Raw genomic sequence first — 20911 nt, forward strand, 5'->3', positions numbered from 1 at the left:
TTAGAAATGTTGGCCCATATTGATAGGATAGCATCTTGCAGTTGATGGAGATTTGTGGGATGCACATCCAGGGCACGAAGCTCCCGTTCCACCACATCCCAAAGATGCTCTATTGGGTTGAGATCTGGTGACTGTGGGGGCCATTTTAGTACAGTGAACTCATTGTCATGTTCAAGAAACCAATTTGAAATGAATTGAGCTTTGTGACGTGTTGCATTATCCTGCTGGAAGTAGCCATCAGAGGATCAGAAACAATGCTCAGGTAGGCCGTGGCATTTAAACGATGCCCAATTGGCACTAAGGGGCCTAAAGTGTGCCAAGAAAACATCCCCCACACCATTACACCACCACCACCAGCCTGCACAGTGGTAACAAGGCATGATGGATCCATGTTCTCATTCTGTTTACGCCAAATTCTGACTCTACCATCTGAATGTCTCAACAGAAATCGAGACTCATCAGACCAGGCAACATTTTTCCAGTCTTCAACTGTCCAATTTTGGTGAGCTTGTGCAAATTGTAGCCTCTTTTTCCTATTTGTAGTGGAGATGAGTGGTACCCGGTGGGGTCTTCTGCTGTTGTAGCCCATCCGCCCATCCGTGCACACTGCCACGCGAACTGCAGTCCCGCACACTCAACTCACACAACCGGCCACACCGCAATTACATAACTTATGTTGCGCGTACCTTCACGTTAATGTGGACGCGGCGAGTATAAACCAGGCTTAAGGGTCTTACATTAACTATAAAGCAGCATTCCTCCAGGACACACATGCAGTGAATGGATTATAACGACTCCCGTCCAAACAATGATAAAAAGAGCGTTTTAATATAGAGTAATTGGAGGTTTGCAAATGCATTGGGTAATAAAAGCGGCAGATTACAGGGGAAATGATTAGATGGCTAATATACAATATGAGATTTCAGAGCACAACAACAGGGAGAATGTAATTAAAGAATCAGGGAAGACTTTGTCTAATCATGCTAATTAAGAAGCAAGCAAACTGGGACCTACAATCGTCTTTTGAGCCAGATCTTTTATTGCCCTTCGGGTTTGTGAATGCGGGCAGAGTTTGAGGCGTGATTTCTGCTGTGTGGAGATTGTGGCAGACACACATGTAACTCTACAGAAGATATTCAGCTCTTTGGAGTGCTAAAAAATTCAGCATAAACCAGCTAAATGAGTATTATCTGACCAGCTTTATCACCATTCTTCATGAAAAGAACTTAAAATGCTTGCAAACAACATTTATTATTTATTTAAAACTAATTATGACCAAAAACTATTTGTTTATTATTATTATTTGACACCCTTATTGTCTCGTTGAAATGGTCATGTCATTGTGGTAATGTTGATTTATTAAATATGATCATTCTGACATGACCTGAAAAAAAAAAAAACGATATTAAGAAAGGAAGGACGGACATAAAGTCTTGGGAAAGAAACGTGTTCGAGGAACGTGATTTACTGTCCTTGAATACTTCCCTCTACAGACAGACATCAAAATTAAATTAGCTGCAGTAAATTACAGGGGTTGTCAGACAGCATGAGAGAGGATAAAATAAGAACCCAGTATGTGTTTAAATAACACCAGTATGACAGTACTGCACTGCAAATTATTTGGTTCTTACCAAGAAAAAAAAACTTAGATTTAGAAGTGTTAGATAATTTATCTCGTTTTAAGAGTGAATTTCTTATTTTAGTGAATTTCTTTCTTATTTTACGTGTTTAATTTTACACTATAATCTTAATTCAAGAAATCTTTATCTTGCTGCATGGACAGATAATTTCACTTATTTTGAGTATCTTTCCCCTTAGATTTAGTGTTTTATCTTGTTTTTAGACACCCCTTTTTTGCAGTGTGGATAGGGAGTTGTGCTAGTTTTTGCAGCTCTAGTTGGGCTCACATCGATGCAGTTTCAGTATGTTGGGCCGTCGGGGAAAGAGATTACTCTGATTGGCTGTTCAGTTTATTGAATGAGTAAGTGCAAGAGAATAAAAGCAAAAGTGATGAAATTAAGCAAAGTCGTCAAGACGGCACAGACAGAAGGCTGTTCTAATTTTACATAATCTTACCCGAGCATTCCATTACGTGGAAATTTTGCCTGGAATGAAGAAAGTGATCAACATGATTGATACTCAAAATGGTAAGCAAGCACTGCTTTGTTTACAGTTTATATATCTGCAGTCCTTTTGGTTTCACTTTTTTTAGTTGACAAATATAGATTATTGATACCTGCTGATATAGAGTTATTTCTTTACTTGCAGGTGCAGCTTTTTGGGTCAGACGCAACTGACGCAAAGCAACAACGACGTCAGCTTGTCACTGCCTTTATGCTCACCGAGGCTGCATTTATTTGATTAAATGAGGTCCTGTCATGGCAAAGCAGAAAACATTTCTTATTATTATCAGTAATGAAAACAGTTGTGCTGGCCATTTTTTTGTGTGGCTTATTTGAGATTGAAATATTTTGTAACATCATAAATGTCTTTACTGTCACTTTTGATCAAATGTATTACTTCATTAGGGTGTTCCTGAGTACAACATTTACAACAAGTACAATTACTTTGTAAATTATTATAAGGAGAACCATTATTTCTCCTGTACTGTTAATCACGTTTCAATAAAAGTGTGAATACCATAATATTGTAATATAATAAAATAATATCACAAAGTTGTAAGAATATATTATGCTTATATCAGCATTTCTGCACTACTCCATGTTTCTCAAAGCTCTCATTTGAAAACAAACCCAAGCTAAACTTCATAGCAAAAAAAATTTTGACCATTGGTAGAGAACGCAATAAACAATAAAAATAAATCAAGGTTATAGGAAAACAAGACCACATGTCGTGTGATTACTGATTTTGCAGTTTATAGTACTTGACCTCAAAACATGACACGAGTGAATGGTCAGCCTGTGTAACAGCAGCTGCTGTGTATAGTTTATCGCTTAATTATGCTGTTCATGTCTCCGTCTGGTCATATTTTAATGACCATCGTACAGTATAAGCAGCGGCTTTGGTGCCCACACACTGATCAGCAGAGAGCCCTACAAATCAACAGTCAAACCTTCTTGACTCTCTACAGCCATCAATGACGTAAATCAAATCATCTCAACCGCACAGAACAGTGGAGACTGATTGCAATTGCAGGAGATCTGGAGATGCAGAGGAGGAGATGTGAAGGAGAGCGCAGAGGTGGATGCAATGAGTTATGCCTCATTCTTTCAAACATTGTCTGTTTTCAATTCAAAGAACGGACTTATGTTCTTGTGGAGACTGGTCTTGCCAGGCTACCTTGAAAGAACGAACTCGGAAGGACGCAAGAACACAGAACGCATCTTTGTGAGAATTGACATGCATTGGGATTTTGTTACTCAATTGACCATCCGAGCACATTATATTAGCGGCCAATGTAAAAATACAACATATCATCATGAACAAATGTCATAACCTATTAACATTTATTTCATATTATGGATAGATCTTTTTACATATTTTTACCATGTGTATTTGTGAAAATGAGTTTGAATATTTAATGTTAATTATGCTTTGTCAATGTTTAAGGTGCTGTATGTAGGAATGACAGCTAGTGGTTGAAATTGGTACTGCAAACCAAATTCAAATATTATTTGCCCGCCCCCTCCTCCTCAGACTTGCGCTCACGCAGGTTGCCAGTTTGAGGACACGCAACAGGAACGAGCGCAATTGACAATGGAAGGTGAGGAGACATTTTAATGAGCTTTTTCCGATTTTTTGATGGATGTCGAGGCATTTTAGGTCGGGTAGAATCTGCGAACTCTGACCCAGTTAGTTTGTTTCTATGGCAGCAATATGCTGTTTTCTGCCAACCTGAGGTGTCGAAATACTATTAGACAAATTGGCAACGTGCGTTATCGCAGAGACCAAAACAAAAACAGACATTCTGACATGGAGCGCACATTTCAAAGTAAAATAACTGGCTGGAGCACTGTTTTTCAGAGAAACAAGTATGTAAACTCTAGCCTGACTCCGCCCTCCTACGTACTTCCGCTCAATTTTCATCTTCCTTCAGTACTCCGTCTGGTACTGCTGTATATGCTTAGGTTTTCTCCCGAACTATTTTTTACCGGTCCAATCAGCGAACAGAGGGAGTGGCTGAGAGCGATGACGTTGATGTCGTGCGCTAGTTTGAGTTGTAGTTCAGAAATGGCGGCAGTGAAAGATGCGAGTGTGTGGCACCGCTGACGAATGTCCAGAAGTTAAAGCCGTAGTGTGGCGAGGTGGACGAGCGAGCGAACGAGAGAGATCGGTGTCAAAATTCACTGTTTATATCCTTTTTTGACCACTGCAGAGCACCGTGCGCTATCATTTGGATGCATTTCTAGACTTGTATTTCTTTAAATGCTGGCAAGTGTTTACAAGAGCAAAATATTTCATCACCGCTCAAAAAATAAAAGAAGAAAAGCACGTAAACATTTGAATTGGGCTGTTATTTACAGAAGCATTTATTCTTATCATACCAAGCATATGACATTTTATTTACAGCATATACAATCATGTTATGATTGCACGAGATATGCAGTGCGTTCCGATCACAAAACTCTCCCCTCCACCGTGAATAAATAACAATCCGAATGCACAATGTTTTATCACTGACACTGAGGTGGTGTGTGCACAGTTAATGTGAGAATCAAAGGCGAACGGCGCGTGACATACGTCACGACCAAACGCTAGCGATTGGTTAGGCAGATCCAGAGTGACTCTTGGCAGATCCAATAGTTTTAAACTTCAACAGAGTTCCTGCCTTCAAGGAAGTAAACGCTTGTCAATGGAGAGTGGCCAGACTCTATCTACTTACAAATGAAATGTATGAGAGATTGGTAGAACCAGGCTATGTAAACTCAGCATGTTTCCTAAATATATGCAAACATATTATGGTATTTTTATGCTTTAGTACAGTCAAATACTTACACACAGCACCTTTAAGATTCCTGTTAATATGCCAGCAAAAATACTGCTGGCCTTCTCCAGGTCTTTGTCAAATTATGCAAAACAAATGTTTACTTTCACTGGCAGTCACATATTTGCGAGAATCTCTTAAGCGAGATGAGAAGTTTAAAGCTTACATGCTACCGTACGTTGACCACAGCGTTTTCTGGGATTTCTAACGGTTTGATTTTCTCAAGTCAGCATTCGATGCATCCTAGATATCAAGAACACATCCGGGTACTTTCATGCATCCTATGTAATTGCGTTCTTGAGTATTGGAATGGAACTTCAACAGTTGATGATGATGTAGTACGAAAACCCAAATGACGCATGATCACTTCAGAAAGCATATAGTGAAATGGCCATTATCTTCTCATAACCGTACATCTGTCCTCAACCTTCTCCATCCCTCGATCCTGAAAGTCTTTTAAAGAGACAGCGCACAGATAAAGATGGATTCCATCTTTATCTGTGTGCTCTCTATAAAAGAGCTCAGAAGACCTGAATTAAATGGGGATGACTAACAACGAAAGGCATGAGGCTGCGTAAACAACACAATGCAAAAAATTAAATAAAAATGAAAACACTATTATTGACGACTCGTCAACGTTGAATACTGATGACTCATCTTTGAACATAGAAAATTTTGTCCAACAAAATGCCATCTAAAATGAAAATGTTACCCTACTACCACCGGCAATTATATCGAAAATTATTTGCTGGGGTGCTTAGTTGTCATAACTCACGGCTTAATTTCCTTTGCCAGCCATCAACTGGTTGCAAAATAAGTTGCTGGAATTATTAATTTTAAAAGGAACTTTATTGTTTTTGTCTAAAGATACAATATATACTCCATATGTACTACAGTGTTTATCTGCCAATACTAGAGATCAGTATTAGCTGATATTGGACATATTTACAATTGCATTATAATACTGCTAATTTCATAACACTGTGAAATGTAATCTTTAATTACATTTATTAAATCTCAAATTATATATATTTGTCACCATGTACATTAAAAGTTGTAATGCCTAAATTATCTACAAAATTCATTAAGACAAAATAGGGCAGAATTTTAATATCAGCCATTTATCGGATAGTGGCCAACATAAAAAATATATTTAAATCAGCTTATACGTTTCAGCCACATTTTTAATATCATGCTTTCTTACTTATGTCCATGTTTCAACAGGAAAAAGGAGAGGAAACTTCATACAATTAAAATTTTTTGGTGTTTTTGGTGAAGTTTGGTGAAATTGCTAGAAAATTTTAATTAAGAAATAGGAGAATATATATATATATATATATATATATATATATATATATATATATATATATATATATATATATATATATATATATATATATATATATATATATTACAATTTCTAGGGAGCATATGTGACAAGCTGACACAATGATTTAGACTTTTACTTTGTAAAAAAGAACAGGAATTGAAACTCATTTCTTATTTGATACATCCTACACGGCCAGTGACCAGAATTTTTTTTTTTTTATTAATTTTCCTCCAAACAACTAAAAAACTAAACCAAAATTGTATCATATGAACACAAATTATATGCATATTCTGAGAATAAATAATTCATAAACAGGATTTGATTATCTCCAAAAGTGCCGTTGTCTTGGCGAGAAAATGCGCTATTTACGGAAGCTAACCTTTGGCCGCCGGGCAGAGGAATCAGTCTCAGGTGGGCTCTGTGTTTGATATAAGCTGTTTTGCCCATCTCTATTATTCAAAGCCTGCTGCTGCCAGTGGCTATTCTTCCCTAATCACTGAGCATTTTCTCTGCCAGCAAAACAGTTGCTTTAGTCAAGACTGGTGGTCCATTCAGAGGGACAACAGGAGGAGTGATTGTGACCATCGTATGACCTTATCTGCATTTGGCAGTAACTACAGTTTTTGCTCAACATGGCAAAAGCCACTTCATAACTGCGATACACCAGACAGACAGATGTTATCACTCCATCAATATGAAGCTAGACGATTACCTCTGTAACTATCGCAGAGAAAAAGACCGAAAATCATGATTATTCATGATACAGTGCTGCAAAAACGCTGCGAAGGTGCATAACACACAAAAGAGACACAAGAACCAATGACATCCATGAATGAAATATGAAAGCTGTGACAGAGAATAGAGTTAGATTTTTTACTTTAAATGTATGGAAACAAGCAATATGAACAGTCTAAACATCATCTTTTATATTCCAAAAAAACAAAAAAAAACGACATGATTGTTACAAAATGACATAACTGTTATTTTTGGGTAAATTTCCCTTTAAAAGGGACCTACTATGCCCCTTTTTTTAAGATGTAAAATAAGTCTTTGATGACTCCAGAGTGTGTATGTGAAATTTCAGCTCAAAATACCCCACAGATAATTTTTTATAGCTTGTTAAAATTGCCATTTTTTTAGGGGTAAGGTGTCTTGTGTCTCTTTAAATGCAAATAAGCTGGTGCTGGCCCCCTTTCCGGAAGAGGGCAGATCTTCTAGAGCTCTGGTGTTTCTCTCATGCACTGAAAATGCCAGACACTGTAAGCTGTGTTTGGCCTTGTATATACGAACCGCAGTCAGACAATGATGGAGAGATTTAAGAAGAAGTGACAACATGCAACAGGACGTTTCTGAATGGTTAATTGATGAATTTATGTAGTTGATGTGGAGTTAACCATATTCAAGTCATCGATTAGCATGTTCTATCATGATAATCTATACATCGCTGTACAGGTGCTCATGTGGGAACTGTAGTAAAATGCCTACAGAGCCAGATAATATATGCTGCTTGGACATAGAACAGGTATAGTGTTGTTTAATTACGGTTATAACTTATGTTGTCATCTTGCTTTTATGACATGCTACTGCATATGTGTTACATACTGTATTTTAATAAAAAGAAAAGAAGGATGCAACAGCTTGAGCAGACTTACAAATGTATGAATGACCATCCTGGAGTGGAGTCTGTTTGTTTAAACGTGTATTCTCTTCAGAACGCATGTAACATTTATCGAGCCAACTATGGTATATGCTCTATGTATAAGACTTTATACATTTTCTTTGAAAATAAAAATTCAACCACAGTGTCCAGTGGCTCGGATCCCGGGAGTCTATGGAGACTCTTATGTTTGTTGGTAAATCCAACAACAGAACATTTGAAAAAAATGTTGTGCTATTCCAGGAGTAGGCAAGTTCAGTCCAAGAGAGCCGCTGTCCTGCAGAGTTTAGCTCCAACCCTAATCAAACACACCTGAACAAGCTCATCAGTGTCTTCAGGATTACTAAAACCATAGACATAATAAATACATAGACGCCCTATTGGCCGCTGGACCGCACGTCAACGACGCCGCCATATTGCGGAGGGCAACTTTCCAATAACTCTAATAACTGGAATTGAGAAAAATGTCTGCTTCGTGTGCTGCTCGGGGCTGTACAAATCACCGCACAATTGGAAACAGTTCTCTGGGAATTACCTTTCACAAGTAAGACTGAACATTTGTTTCTGGTTGTATTTGGTCGTTATATTATAATATAATTAGTAATAGTGACGTTAGTTGGCCACCAGAGTCAGTCAGACTAAAATAGCTAGCGATGTCGCTACTTAGCTGTGAAAGTTGAGACATGAGTTGACATGATTTTTATTATAGTTTTAGCTTATATTATATTTTATATTATAAATTAAATTTCCTGAAATCGAAATATTGATCTATATATTTTTTATGACAGGCGACTGACATATTGTGACTCTTAACGTTAGTTAACTTAATTGGCTAGCTAACTTTTATCACACATTGAAGGTTTCCCAGACAAAGAGGTGACAGTGGGAAGTTGATGATTCTGAACAACTACGATTTCAGAGCTCGAATTCGAGCATCAGGTACGGATTTCAGATATCAAAATATAATCTGAAAAGAGGCAATATCTGTATTAAAGGAAGAGCTGCATGATTAATTGTAAAAATAATATTAATTCAAACACCTACATCATCTTATTCTTAAATTACAATTATTCGGCTATTTCTATTAAAACCTTTGATAAGTAGGATTACAGCAAAAAATCGTCATTCATCAAGAATTGTGCAGTTCTAGTTCACCCAAATATGGAACTCTGCTGGCCAAGATATGATATATATCTATGTTTATATGACATACATATTGGATGGCCTTAGGGTGAATACATTATCAGCTCATTTTAATTTTTGTGTGAACTTTATCTTAATTAAGTGTGTGTGTGTGTGTGTGTGGTTTTTAGGGGGATGGAATAAACATCCAACTGCAGGCCAGTTCCAGGGCATTTTCCGGTGTCTCATGGTCCGGTGCAGTGTCTCTCCAAGCACTTCAGGGAATGTGGAACCACAGGATGAGACCCTGTCGCTATCAGGGGTCTGTTCTTCATATGTGGCTAACTTAGTATAGCTGGACTTGATTGTTGACGATTTGGCATGATCTTGGATTGTTTGGTTTTTCTAAGCTCATCCTGGACTTGCTGTTATAGCAACAGGTCCGAAAACTCAAACCTGCTCAGGAGCGGCTTATTTCATGTAAAAAGGATTAGGTTGCATACTTAAAATCTGTCCCAGCCACTGCTACTTTATTACAAGAGTTCATTACTGAACCTGGGGCAATAATAATTTTAAATAATAAAAATATAAAAATAATATAAACATTTTGAATATTATTATATTTGAAAATAATATTATAATACTATAATGTTGTGTATAGTACTATACACACAGCCACTTGATTTAGAGATTTATTTGTGATGGAATATATTATCATTTTATCAGAGGTTTAAACACGTACAGTTAAAAGCCAGGTGGCTTTTTTAATTATATGATGTCATTACGTTGCTGTCTTGCCGCCAGCCAATCGCTGCATTGCTGATCGTGGTTTCGAGTATCTGCCTTCTTCAGGAAACACAAGAACGTGCAGTAATCTCAGATAATTTAATCCAGATATTTTAATCCAATCCGCAAATTTGTTTGAAGAACCAAATTATCCAGTGATCACGATTAAAAGATCTGGGATCTGTCAAATCATCAGATGTATTAAGCGAGGTACGAAGAACGGACCCCAGCTGTTGAAATGTAATCTCTAGCAGAGAAGAATCTGAGGAGCTTCCATCCCATTTTGTAAACGTTTCTGCACTTGTGTGTGACCACAGCTTCCTGCCAACCCGCTTTGGTAGCGTTGTGGACAATGCCCTGGTGTACATTTCAGGTTTTGTGTTTTTCTGTGATGTGTGCCATGCTAGCTTTTCAAGGGTTTTAGCTCTAACCCCTGGTGACCCTACAAAGGATGACTGATTATAGATGATTGATGGTTAATATACAGCCTTTTGTTATTGTTGTTATTATTATTATACCAATACTATTATTGTACCTACCAGTCACTATTTAATTTACTATTTTTATTATTGTCTATATTATTCTGCAATTGATATTACATTGTATCTGCTATTATTATCGTTATTATATTATACCACTTGCGATTATCAATCTATTATAGTTATGCTGGTAAATTATTGTACTTTTCACTAGTCACTATTTAACTATGTTTTATTATTGTCTCTATTCTGTAATTGATATTTCATATTCTATTGCTATTATTATAGTATTATACAAAATATGCTATTATCATTATATTATTGTATTTTTGATATTATATAATTACTATTCATTATTTTATTTGCTGTATACTGTTTGTTTATTTCAGTGACAATTTTTTTTATTGACTATACACTATTTACTATTACTTCTCACTTTATCATGTATTTACTATTTGCATTGCAGTGTAGTTGTACCATATCATATGTATAAAGGATCCATGAGTTATCTTTGTTATTGTATATTTAGAGTATCTGTAAATATCTATCATTTTAGTGCTATAAAAAAAACGAAAGCAGCCTGCCATTGTGATTTGTATTTGCAGATGTTTCATTTTCTCAATGACGATTCAAAGCACAATTCTAAGCACAAGAAAAGCAAAAATCGGTTAAATACAGAAAATGCCTTTTCCACTATAAGAAAACTTTAATTTAATGTGAAAATTAAATTATATCTCAGTATGGGCGTCTTCATAATTCTTATTCAAGTATAAAAAGCCAAACGCATTACAAGCCTTTGACAATTGAGATGAGATGAGATTCAAGTTTATTGTCATTACACATGTACAATGCAACGAAATGAAGAATTCCTTATTAAAATATATATTTTATAAGTCTAACTATCAAGATTTTAAGTAACTATAGAATAGAACTTTTAGTATACCACGTACATCATAAATGACTGAAATAGGTTGATAATGTAAACGTTGTTTTTGTTTTTATCCAGAAAAACCGCAGCTCACCCGTTTACTTGCATTTGTTTACAGTGCAGTCTTGCCCTCAGCAATATGGCGGACGCGTTGACGTATTGAAGCAACGTTCTAAAACGGCCAATAGGGCGTCTATGTATTTATTATGTCTATGACTAAAACTACAGGCAAGTGAGGGTTTTTCAGGGTTGGAGTCAAACTCTGCAGCACAGCGGCTCTCTAGGACTGAATTTTCCTACCCCTGGAATAGCAAAAAAAAAACATTACAAATGTTCTGTTGTTGGATTTACCAACATATATAATAGTCTCCATAGACTCCCTGTGCTATTCCCTCCATTCATGTGAAAAATGTGCTTGCTTCATGGAGGAGGGAACATATTTAAAATTAAACTTGAATGAAATTGACATTTCTCCATCACAAAGCAACTAACGTACAGATTTTAGATACAGAGCATTTCCATGGCATCAAATCCTGCTACAGCAACCATTTCCTGCCAATTTTAAAATGGGAGGGTGGAGTTACTCAAGGTACACTTACTAGATCACTTATTAGAACACTGTGGTCTGACAAACTTTATAATGCTCCCAAGTGAAACTAAAGGCAATTAAGGCAAATGTATGTGCTTTCTCTGAGATGAAACTCTTTGTTTAAAATGGTTAAAAAGAAAGAATTATTTTATGAGGTGCTGCTGAAGAGCTAATGTAATTATGGTAAAGACAAGACTAAATTGTATTGAGTAGGAGGATGTTGCACACAAATGCTGTCACCCCCATTACAAAATCTATACATAACAGAGCAAAAGAGCTTTGCTAATGGTGGAAAGAGTTGCTGTCATTCAGCCTTTCATATCCATCCTAATGAACAGACATATTACATATTTGTACATCAGGATGTGCTGATCAGCTTATGATTTATATATACATTTTTATGTACATTAGTTGTCACTTTAAATCAAGGCCAAGACCCTCTACCCGCACCCAAAAAAGTGCTAGGGTGTTTAAGATGACTGAAAATGAACTTGAGCGGTTCAGTTGTGGTGAGAAAGCAATCCAAACGTGATGCACTGATTATCATAATTCCTATTATGAATAATGATACCAAGCTGTATCATAATTCATAATGGGAAATGTGTGATGTAAAAAGAAGCAGTATCTGACTCTGTGGGTGAGCACATTATATGTCGCTGTTGAAACCCAAAAAGCATCTCTTCATCTTAAAATACTGTCTAATTACTCTAATTACATACACATATGAAAAACACAAAAAGGTGTTCGCTCTGACCAATGAGAGGACCGTTTTACGCACATGTGACTTTCATAAATACATTTTGGTATTTAAATTGATCCAAGAAGAAAATTCACTACAATTTAAGTCTCTGTTAAGATTTTTTGTATGCTTTTGTACAGTTATATTTACAAACTTTCTCTCCGCTTCCCTACACTTATATTTTAAGTGATTCATTGGCCCAAAAAGAGACAACACAAAATAAACCAAGTTAAATGTTAATTTGACTGATTGCATTTATTTTATTGATATCACGATTATATCTTTACTGATAATTCTTTTGGCAACAATAGTCACAAATGCAAAATCTTGGACAGATTAGCAAAATGGATTACTGTACGCCAAATACAAGCTAATGTTCAATGACAAGTGGAAGAAACCCTAATAAAAAAACGTGCCGCAGATGAAACTGTGCATGTTGCAAACATTTGATGCCAAAACCAGACAAACTGTCAAAAATCTTCTAAAAGTTCTTCCTCAAAATAGCTTTTTTTAAACCTGTTCAACCTGACTTCAGAAGAAGCGAAAATTACAACTCAATTACAATTTTACCATTTTCACTGAGATGTTTCAACTAGAGAAAATTACAAAAAATTGTGAACATGAGGAAAACTCAGCTGATAAAACCAGGTTTTTCCGAGAAGCTGTAATCACTGGATGCAGGTCCTCCTGGAGCCAAACAGATAGTCTGAGACACTCAAATAACTTATTTTTCTCCTTTACTCATCTCATTGTTCACCTCCAAACGATTACGCTACTGCATTCATTCAGTTGACACAGGCAGTAGAAACAGCGCTGTGGGCTCTGAGTCACTGCTAATGACTACTGGAGAGCAAAGAAACTAGATAAAGTAGGACAGGTCTAATATTCCAGTGGAAAATTGGTTGAAGTATGAGCCATATGATAAAAGACTAGCATGCTTTCCTGTCTGTTTAGCTGCTCCAGACAAGAGCGGGCCGGCCCAGAAAGCAGCTCCTCATACATGCTGGTCTGACAATATCCTACCGACTACATCACTGTCGGACAGAAGTCTGGGCAGCGGGTGGGGCATTTGTACTTGGATAGGAAGATATAAGAGGACGTGACCCCACCTTCTGCTAGATATCTGCTTCCAGACATTGCCATGGTAACTGCCAGTGTTATTTGCCAAAGACAGTGGCAGTTTCAGGAGTACAAGGGCCTGCTGGAAATCGGGCACAGCAGCGTGTAGCTAATCAACTCTCACACCACTGAAGCAAGAGGTTTAAAGCTCTTAAACCTATTGAGACCTATTTTGTCTTTAAAGCACTTCATGCGTATCATAAGTGCTGTTATACAGCGTGCTATAATGAAATTTTTATGCTATTTATGCTATAATGAAATAATTTAATACCTGTACGTGTTCCCTGTTACACAGACGTCTTCTCTGGTTGATGTTTGGGCGGTTTCCTCAACAACAGCGGCCAGGGGAGGGACTTGATGTGATGCTGGGGCCTTCTGCTTGCTCGTGTGGGGCCTCTCGTCCTCCTCTGCCTCCATCTTTTCCTCTTTCCCTTTTCCATCGCTTTCATTATCACTCTCTTCCCCAAGCATGTCATCCACCTGCCCAAAAGAGGAGTTCAACGCACAATTAACTTTACTTTAGTTCCAAACGCTATGTTTATTACTACTTCAGTAATTCACAGAAATGTATGTTATATTATTTAATAATAATAAAAAAAGCTATACTTTCACTTTTCTGGGTCAAAAATGAAAGCGAACAGTCATGGTGTGCACATTTTTAAACAGCCTAAGAGGTCTATCCTTGAACTTTTACCCTCAGGTTCTGAACACCAAAAAGCTGTTGTTTTACGTTTAAATTTGGGATTTAATGAGTTCATGTATATATTAGAACGTTTAGCAACTTAGTTTGGTCTTATTGAACTGGAATTTTTCACTAAAGTTACGATGTGTATTCATAAAACAGTTAACTCTTCCAAGAAATTAAATTAGTCATGATACGACCCCTTTAACGTGTATGAATGTTAGCACTCAAGTGTTTAGCCTAGGTTTGAGCTTTCACTGATACATGTTAATGCTTTCATAAAGGCAGACCGGAGGGGTTCAGATCACCCCAATTATTCTTAGCAAGAGTTGTTAGACAGGCACTGGCAAAAATGATCAGCAACTTCACATACGACTGATCTCTCTGCTAGCCCAGTGTAATTGCTCTCTCCTCCTCTTGGGAATAGCAATCACACACACCATTTTCCCCCTTCCTCTTATTATTACAGTGAATGGAGCATCTGAAAAAGCCTGCAGAAATATGCCAAAGCCATGTACACAGGTTATAAATGAGCTCAAGGAAGGGTGCTTAAAAAAAATAGACCCACAGAACTTTTTCCAGTTTAATCTGACAGATAAGCATAATGAGGGGGAAACATTTAATTAAAAGTAGAGTGTTTGTGAGGAGTGTTATCTAGAAGCATCATAGTAGATGGAACAATCCCCAGGCACCCATGGGATGCAATTATGAACGCCACTACCAAATCTAAGAAGTGAAGCAAGTTCGAATGCTGAAGGAGTCATTAACTCTGCCTTTACCATCAGACGAAAGGTCAAGAGCAGGATTATTGCAACGCTCACTAATACTTTATATGATAAATTCTAATAACTAACAGCATATACAAATTACAGCTATTGTGCATCAATACTTAGTTAACTAGAGGATTGTGTCTCAAATGTCTGGTATAAATTGGTATAAATCTCTTTTTTGTTTTTTTTTCAAGTCAACACAAAATGGTTTTCGCCACTAATTTTTATTTGTGTGCCAAAAAACAATTAAAGATGGGACTTGTATCCATTGATTGGATAGTGAAAAATGAGCGACACTGCTCACTTCCGAGGAGACTTTTTGACCAGGACATGGAGGTTGAAGGTCAAAGTCACACTCAAGAGCATCCAAACTTTAATATATCTTTTCAAATACATTGTAATAAGCGGCTAATGCCAATAACATTATATTTATGTTAACTAGCATTAAAATGACTGAATAACCCATTAGCACAAAATTAAAAACCCCGTATCATCCACAACAACCTGTACTTAACTGTCTATTGGTTTACATTATTTATCCCGCCTAGGTTACATCAGCCGAGAAGCATAATTTGAATGTGCACCAATGAATCATGCATAATTAGAGCAGAAATTAGCATAATAATAACAGCAATTCAGAAAATAAATAGGATCAATTTTGATTTCATGTTGAATAAACTTACTACCATCACTGTAAAACCTAAACTTAGCTCATAATATACAATATCCCAGCAGACAAACACATTCAAAAGAGATTTCTATTTTCTAAGTAATTTTCTTCTCACTATAGGGGTCACAATTTACTGGTATTTGATGATAACCTTCCATTTTAAAAACTGAAATAGTGATATCATGTTAATGCTACACAACACAAATGATTGTGTAAATAATCTAGCACCATTAACTATCTGGTTGACACTTATATAATAGATGACGGCATAGCACCTTAACTGGTTCTCGCCCGTTATAAACCGGAAAAAATAAGTTACTACTGATGGATAAGGTAATACAAATCTGATATTGTGACAGCCCTGCTTCTCAATAATAACTAATACACAAATCAACCACAGTCCACAATCTCTAAAAACAAGAAAAGCATCCAAATATATCAAAAGCCAGTGACCAAATGGAACCATATATTAGATCAGCACCTCTAAAGTGACCTAGTGATGCCATAATGCACAGGCATAAATAAATAAGCGAGGAAAGTGATATGGGCAAACAGATGGAGCAAAGAGAGAGGCAATTCCCCAAAAGCCCTGTCACAAAGATGCACAATCATAAGCTTGTTAACATCACATTTTTCCAGCTTCATGGTTTCTCATTAGTGATATCTAAATTACTAATCTGACAATCAAATTTGTGCCAGCACATTATGGATTTAAACATACAACCTGCATTAGTCATAAAAAAAGCTAATGTTACATGGAAGATTGGGATTTGAACACTGGCTCTAGGGTTGACAGGCTGCCATTACCAGTGCATATTTAGGTGATGCAGCCAGCCATATTTGGGAGCGTTTTATTAAAATGTTTCATCATTGTATAATTACACAAAGATGCATGACTCTATAAAGATTAAGGTCATAGCCTGCCAGAAAACCTCATTATACAAATACAAACAAATAATCTTTCAAATGCATACGCTTCCACCTTCGCTTTGTTGGAACATTATGACAACACAGACTGCAGTAAGACATGGTCTACATAAACAGGAGTAAAAAAATGATAAAAAATTGACAGAAAAATAGTGTCCGGGTGGTAGTAGCTTGAACCTTTGGGGCAGTCAGCCTAACAGCAGACATTTATCAGTCAACGTAACTGGGAATCAGCATTACATTCTTGCTAGGGAGTCTTTTATGTTGGCCATATAAGAATGAAATCAAAGCCTTTCACTTTATATGTGCGTCATTCACAAGTCAATAAAAGCAGAGACCCACCAAGTCAATGAAATGTCCCCAATTCACTGAAAGGCAGAGATATATTGGGGAAGTGGTGGAGGGTGTTCGCCAAGGGAGCTTTTTTAATATTTCCACAGTTACTTTCAGACACTAGACTTCGAGTGCAATCAAACATGGATCTGTTAAGTTAAAAACCTCACTTATATTACATGTCTTCACCACCTTGAATTTGGACTTTGATAAAATTTCTCACAGTGACGGAACAGCAATGATAATCTTTTTCTTGGGATGGAAAAGAAGACTAAAAGCTCACATTAATGCCATCACTATGTCATAATTTGCAGTGGGAAAGGTTATTAATGACAAAAAATCAACTCAATGATCCAGTTTATAAGGTGATAGGCTTGCACAAATCAAACTTACATCAATCAAAATAGGTAAAGCTCTTCATAACGTTGAATTGGTTCTAAAAGTTGGGCTTTGTTAGTTTGTTCATTTAAAAAACAGAAACATTTGGAAATGGCAAATTTCTTTCTAACAAAAATCATATTATAATTACAATTACAAATCACTTCATAATTACAACATCCATGTTTGCAAGCATGAACTTCCCAGAAGGATGTCGACATATTTTAATTACACTAATGTGACAGGAACAGGAAGCTCTCCAGCACACTGTGGATTTCTCGCTCTCATTCTCAGCTCAGCAAGGAGTCAAGCACTGATATATTAAAATAAGTAATTCAATTACATGTCTCATCACTCTTGCTGGGTAAATGCATTACATGCTGTCTGCAACTGTCTGAGGTTTAAGGCAGCTGCTTAATAGGGCCACCAGAATCACTACAGCTCCATGCAGACACATGGCTGGAGAAAAGTTGATATGGTTGAAGATCGCTGCTGTGCTCTCAACCGATGTCACACTCATACCCCTTTTCCACCAAAGCAGAGCCAGAGCTAGATCGGAGCCAGAGCCTAGTTTCAAATCGGATCTTTTACCCCTTTTCCACCAAGGCAGTGCTAGAGCTAATTCAGAGCCAGAGCTAGTCCCAGTTCATAGTTGGTTCGACTGAGGAGCCTTCTAAGAACCGGTTTGCTTTTCCACGGGCTGAGAGCCACATCAGAGCCATGTCTTACGTCACTGTTTACGTCTCATCTCTTTCAGCAACGCAGCGGCAATGTTGCCAAGTATGTGGTTTTGTCGCGGGCTGTTTTTTCATGTCCGCGGGCTGAAGCGACCCCAATTATGTGATATTTAGCCCCATATTGCGAATTTTAGTAGGCAACCATGCCAAAAAACACATATTTTACCCCCAAATGTGATTTTTACTGGGGAATCCCCCCCTGGAACGCGATTGGGCTTGTTTTGAGTAGCAATTGGGCGGGTTTGTTGTGAAAACCTAGCAACACTGGGCAGCGGGAAACACACACACACACACACACACACACACACACCAGGCTTGTTCGAGACGCATCGTCACTGCGCAGACCGATCCACGTATGATATAAAAAAAACGCATGAGTGAATCAAAAGCATAAGGAGTCATGTGCTCTCGCTGGACTCATTATCATACGGCGATCGGTCTCTGCACAGCACCGCTGCGAACAAGCCATCCATCAACAATGCAAACGTTGCGTTACTATTCATTCGCATGGCTTTACGATCCTACATCGGCATCAAAACACAACGCAAACACAGCGAATCCAACGCATTCATGTAGTTCGCCGTAATTTGTATAGACGGAGATTACAAACGAGCAGCAGCTGTTAGCTCCATTAGCTGCTATTTCAAACATGGCGGATCTCAAGTTTGTGTTGGTCTTGTTGACCCCGCCCCCAGCGCCTGACGTAATCGGTTCTTACTTCTAGCCCTGTTCTAGCCCAGCAATGTTTTGGTGCTACTTAAGAACTACTTTTCCTGGCTCTGAGGTGGGGCTTTGTGTGTGGAAACACAAAGAACCGATTTAAAACTAGGCTCTGGCTCCGATCTAGCTCTGGCTCTGCTTTGGTGGAAAAGGGGTATTTGTGTTTCCACACACAAAGCCCCAGCTCCGAGCTAGGAAAAGTGGTTCTTAAGTAGCACCAAAACATTGCTGGGCTAGAACAGGGCTAGAAGTAAGAACCGATTACGTCAGGCGCTGGGGGCGGGGTCAACAAGACGAACACAAACTTGAGATCCGCCATGTTTGAAATAGCAGCTAATGGAGCTAACAGCTGCTGCTCGTTTGTAATCTCCGTCTATACAAATTACGGCGAACTGCATGAATGCGTTGGATTCGCTGTGTTTGCGTTGTGTTTTGATGCCGATGTAGGATCGTAAAGCCATGTGAATCAATAGTAACGCAACGTTTGCATTGTTGATGGATGGCTTGTTCGCAGCGGTGCTGTGCAGAGACCGATCGCCGTATGATAACGAGTCCAGCGAGAGCACATGACTCCTTATGCTTTTGATTCACTCATGCGTTTTTTTTTATATCATACGTGGATCGGTCTGCGCAGTGACGATGCATCTCGAACAAGCCTGGTGTGTGTGTGTTTCCCGCTGCCCAGGGTGGCCAGGTTTTCACAACAAACCCACCCAATTGCTACTCAAAACAAGCCCAATCGCGTTCCAGGGGGGGATTCCCCAGTAAAAATCACATTTGGGGGTAAAATATGTGTTTATTGGCATGGTTGCCTACTAAAATTCGCATTCCCGGGGCTAAATATCACATAATTGGGGTCGCTTCATCCCGCGGACATGAAAAAACAGCCCTCGGTAAAACCACATACTTGGCAACATTGCCGCTGCCTCACTAGCGTTGCTGAGAGAGATGAGACGTAAACAGTGACGTAAGACATGGCTCTGTTGTGGCTCTCAGCCCGTGGAAAAGCAAACCGGTTCTTAGAAGCTCCTCAGTCGAACCAACTATGAACTGGGACTAGCTCTGGCTCTGAATTAGCTCTAGCACTGCCTTGGTGGAAAAGGGGTATCAAAGGCTCTGCTCAGATGTGGCAAAGCATTGTATCAAAATGAAGTAAAAATAAGAAAAAGCCCAACAATTAGCACATTTGCTCCATGTCAAGCTGTGACCTTCAGTGCGGCCAAGTGTGATGTGGATGGGATGAGGGTCATCACCTCCAAATCGGAATCCATGGTTCTAAATTAAATTCCATATATTCACAAGTGAGGGCAGGTTTTCCTGTCAAGATTTAACTTTTAATCCTAAATATACAGCTACACATGATCATCTGACACACAGCTTGATGCCTGTTGTCTTGTTGGATGAGGGGTGCCTAATTAGTATGAGCATTTAACGCTAGCTAATAAGTGGTGAAAAAAGTTTGAAAGTATATTTTTGTACTCCCTTATAACCCTTATAGTCCAGTTGATTTTGACTCTGAAAAAAAAAAGGTCTGGATAAGACTCACAAGGATGTCTGGCAAGGGAGCACAACTTCAGATTTCTAAAACTAGTGTGGAAGACTTGTGCATGACTACCCTCACTTCTATATGCACATGTCTTGCAGAAAACAAATTAGTGAAGAAATTTCTTTGCCTGGTGCATGAGGGCATAAAGGCTTAAAATGAATGCGGTGCAAAGCGTAAAATAGGGGGCCATGCAGATTTGCCTGCCAAAGCCTTGCGTCCAAGACACCCTCACTAATTTGCAATGGAACTTTTTGTAATATGGCAGCTGTCTGGGTAAAAACATGAAGGCTGACTGGGAGAGCTTCACATAGTGCCGCCGGAGAAGAAAAAGCATTTGGACATGTTACATTATTCATAACCTATAAGGTAAAAGATATTGCATGAATTCAGTGATGCCATGTAAAGTTCCCCAACACCAAATGTTAAAAGTCACCTCAAGGCTGCAGACGAGCTG

The 20911-nt window shown here is 38.0% G+C and overlaps 1 protein-coding gene across 1 annotated transcript in view; it reads right to left on the bottom strand.

Moving 5' to 3' along the window:
* Positions 1-20911, bottom strand: part of ctdp1 (CTD (carboxy-terminal domain, RNA polymerase II, polypeptide A) phosphatase, subunit 1) — a 137431-nt gene that overhangs the window by 39872 nt on the left and 76648 nt on the right. Inside the window, exon 12 of the mRNA XM_079829510.1 lies at positions 13966-14174. Coding sequence (XP_079685636.1) covers positions 13966-14174 — 209 coding nt within the window. The remainder of the gene's footprint in view (positions 1-13965; positions 14175-20911) is intronic.

This window comes from Gobio gobio (genome assembly GCF_949357685.1).
Source record: "Gobio gobio genome assembly, chromosome: 11".
NCBI classification, from domain to species: domain Eukaryota; kingdom Metazoa; phylum Chordata; class Actinopteri; order Cypriniformes; family Gobionidae; genus Gobio; species Gobio gobio.